The sequence below is a fragment of the Populus euphratica genome, unplaced genomic scaffold (assembly GCF_000495115.2).
Source record: "Populus euphratica unplaced genomic scaffold, PopEup_1.0 scaffold87.1, whole genome shotgun sequence".
NCBI classification, from domain to species: Eukaryota; Viridiplantae; Streptophyta; class Magnoliopsida; order Malpighiales; family Salicaceae; genus Populus; species Populus euphratica.
Window position 1 is genome coordinate 135,485 of NW_011499900.1, and position 3,746 is coordinate 139,230.

Below are 3,746 nucleotides of genomic sequence, written 5' to 3' on the forward strand. Positions count from 1 at the left end.
TAGAACAAGTAAACGTTTTTTAAACAAAAATAAAGTTGAGTCTCAGGAATACAAAGCCATCAAAGCACGTAAAACAAAACCTGAACAAATATTGAACTCTACCATGTAATCAACCTCATATATATATATATATTTGATGCAGGACTGGATAGAGTTCTACAGGCAGTACATAATTTAATTTCAGGGATATGGAGGCCAAAAGCTGATAGGAGTAGTGCGCTACAAATGCAATGGATCATGTGGCTGGGAATTCATCTACCCTCTTTAGGCCTAAACTCAATTCCTTCAATAATGAGACCACACTTGGTAGTGTAATTATCAACCTCCCTTAGATAAGCGACCACGCTGCCATCGTCTTCATTGTCATAGAAAAACTCACCCATCTCAATCTCCATCCACCCATCGCTTCTCTCCCGAGACATATCGTAGTCTGGACGGGCATCGAGGAACACATGGAGCTTTTCCTCGCCCACACTTTCTTCAAAGTTGACACTCAGTTCAACAAGTCTCTTATCAAAACCACTTGTGGAATCAGTCAGCTTAAACACAAGGTAAGCTGCATAGGTTGTTTTGGGAGAAAAGATTTTAGCATCTATTCTCCCCCTGACATCAAGCCACCACACGTACCTAAGCTCGGCCACCTCAGAGAACCTATAAATCCATTATCACAGAGCAATATGGCTGTGAAAATGACAAATTAGAATTTCAATGAAGAAAACTAACAAGGAAATAAAAGATTTAAAATGTACACTGATGGGCTCATGGATTTCGGATTCGAAGATGACCTCCTTTGCGCACATTAATTAATGCAGAAAACTACCAGCAACATTTGATTTCTTTTCTTTGTTATCATTCATGAACCTTTTAAGTTCTGAAAGAGAAGAAAAATGCTTTCCTTCTCTGACAAAAAAGTTATTTGGTCTAAATAATCACTTGTACCGACTACAGTAGTCGGCCAACATAATAGCCCAGCAATTTCATTGGAGGAAATTTCCTATATGTGAAGTTCAGGGAGAAAACAAGGAGCTCAGGCTGAAGTTTGGTTAATCTAGTAGGCATTAGGCAATTATAATCTTTTGTAACGACTGGGACACAAATACACAATAAAGTTAGCAAATAAGCGTAGGGGTTAGGGATCAAGAAAAGCAGATCAAGGACAGTGGCAATAATGGCGGTGGCTAGTAAAGAGCAGCCAGTGCTTGCATCCGTCTAGGATGGCCAGCACTGCTTTGGAAAACATATAGATCATCCTTCTAGGATGATCTATATATAGCTTGCAATCTATATTTTTTTATGAGAAGTCAGCATCACTCGTATTTGTTTTTGGTTATAAAGGTGAAGACATTGATCCTCCATTATGTTCAACAACAGCAACCATACTACTGAAGAAAAAAAACTTTTCCCATCATAAACTTCACAAGTCTGTCTACATATATCTAAGAACCTCATTTAGTTCTTGACTAGCTATGTGCAAAACATCATCTGGTAAACACATCAGTAAAATTAGAGAGAGAGAGAGAGAGAGCAAACCTAGACTCATCTGGTAAGGGTTTCCATGTCCAATATGTAGGTGTATCTCCCCAGGTAATTGAAAGTCCTCTTGCTCCAATCATGTAGCATTTTTTCCCACCATGCTTCTCTAGTGCAAAGCTCTATTTTAAGTTTTTTTTAAAAAAAAACAAAGGAACGTCTAAGATCATCATAGTAGAACAGGAGCAAAAGAAAAAACCAATACTCCACTGAAACATGACTAGCTAAACCTCCTAAACTTGTGCAACTAATTGAATGCAGGGGACACACGGTGGCGGAGCTACGATATTTTTCTTGGGTGGGGGAACTCATTTGCAATACCACAAACACAAATAAAAAATATACTTTTAAAGATATGATAAACATCAAGAAAAAACCTTTTAGGATGTATTTTTTATGTTGAAAATTGGTTTAAAACATGGTTAAAGGTCAAATTAATTGCAGGTTTATTCACATTTGCGATTGAGATTTTGTTGAAAACTTTCTTCAACATAAATACCTTAATATAGAAGTTTAACATGTCTAAAATCAATTATAGATTAATGAAAAATTAATTCAATTTAAAAAGCTAAATTGCAGAGGATAAAGGCTCTATACTACGTGAAATGTAAATCGCATATGCACACTAATTTGGAATTGGGTTAACTATAAAATGATTTTTCAGTCCAAAAAATTATTTTTTATGAATTCATGAACTAAAGCTGAAAAAATACTTTCGAATAATGACGGTAAATGAAGAGACATGAATTGATTGCTAATTAACAAAACTAATTCATGCATCAATTTTAATCCCAACACTCTTGTATTAATAGGGATTGGATGGGGGTTGTTCAACACAACAAAATGACCAACTCTTTTGTGTACCTTCCATTGCTTTTTTCAGTAGTTCTTCTTATTCATTCTACTGTTTATTCTACATCTTTAGGTTCTTTCATCCGGAGCCAGTTAGAGCAAACGATCAATTTGGACACTAATTAAAGGTCTTTACTTGATAATTTTTTTTTCAGAATAAATAAGATATATTTATTAATTATTAGAAAATAAAAATTGCCCTTCATTAATAAAAATCTCCTCTCTCTTCAATTGTTGGTGTCTTTTGATGCATACAACGAGGTTGATCGGTGTAATTTTGAGGCTACTGTGTTTTGCTATTACCATGATGAATCTTGACGAGACAGGTCTCACTAATGTAATGAATTTTAATCTTAATTTAATTTCTTTTAATCTTTATATATTCTCTTTTTCCCTTGTAAATTAACATTTAGCCTCTTCACATTTTCATAATTCTCTTCACTCATTTTGCTCTCTTGCATATGCCTCTATTTATAGGCATTCATGGAGGCTTTTCTTCAACAAAGGTGGCTGCCAACTCCAACTCTTCTTCAACAATGGTGGCTGCCAACCTTTGACATCTTGGATGAGTGCACATGGTTGGTGCAATAGCAAATGGTTGTTGCACATTAATGGCAACCAACCTAACAGGTCTCACTAATGTAATGAATTTTAATCTTAATTTAATTTCTTGTAATCTTTATATATTCTCTTTTTCCCTTGTAAATTAACATTTATCCCTCAATAATTGCAGGGACGCTGTCATAATTTTTGTTGTAACCTGACTCGCACATAATTCCGGCACCAATTCTATTACACAGATAAAGCAGAATCATCCTTACCATGATACCATTGTTGATGAGGATAGGGTTTTTACAAAGATGGAAGTAAAGTTCCTTCTTGGATAAAGTGGTTAGCTGCGAGGATGATGAGGCTGGCGAGGAGGATATAATTTCAACATGATCGGAGGGCAGAAATCCTCTCCAAACGGCATCAGAATCTGCGGCTGACTGGAAGTTACGAGAGACCAGAGCAGATCGGCAAGCATCCCGCGGCGATGTGAAGGAAATGATGTGGGGTAGGCACTCCTCTGGCAGAACTTGGGACATATCCATCTTCTTTCGTGTTTTTTCCAAACGTTCCGACACCACATATATGCCCGCTGCCGGCATGTTTAGGCGTTTTCATAAATATATAATAAAAATAAAAACATATTGTATAAAAAAATATTATTATAATTCATAATATTTTTTTTAAAAAATCAAATTATAAAGATAAATTTTAAATTAATTTAATATTAAAAAATAAAATAAATAAAGAAAATTTTAAAAAAATATAAAAAAATTATATAGAAAAATTCTATATCAATCTATAGTATTTTGTGA

At 34.9% G+C, this 3,746-nt stretch overlaps 1 protein-coding gene across 1 annotated transcript; it reads right to left on the reverse strand.

Annotated features, from left to right (window-relative positions):
* LOC105132601 (F-box protein PP2-B10-like) lies at window positions 1-3,522 on the reverse strand. Its single transcript, XM_011036178.1, has 3 exons — window positions 3,204-3,522; window positions 1,531-1,652; window positions 1-651 (listed from the first exon to the last, which is right to left on the reverse strand). The coding sequence occupies exons 1-3, from the start codon at window positions 3,474-3,476 to the stop codon at window positions 252-254; spliced, it is 795 nt and encodes a 264-aa protein (XP_011034480.1). The 5' UTR covers window positions 3,477-3,522; the 3' UTR covers window positions 1-251.
* Between the last annotated feature and the right edge of the window lie 224 nt (window positions 3,523-3,746).

Bases quoted from the DNA above. Each gene is read 5' to 3' on its own strand.
- LOC105132601 (XM_011036178.1), bottom strand. From the start codon at position 3,476: ATGGATATGTCCCAAGTTCTGCCAGAGGAGTGCCTACCCCACATCATT. The intron at 1,653-3,203 runs GTAAGGATGATT...AACTTAAAATAG, and splicing joins TCATCAACAATGGTATCATG to AGCTTTGCACTAGAGAAGCA. The intron at 652-1,530 runs GTTTGCTCTCTC...ATGGATTTATAG, and splicing joins CCCTTACCAGATGAGTCTAG to GTTCTCTGAGGTGGCCGAGC.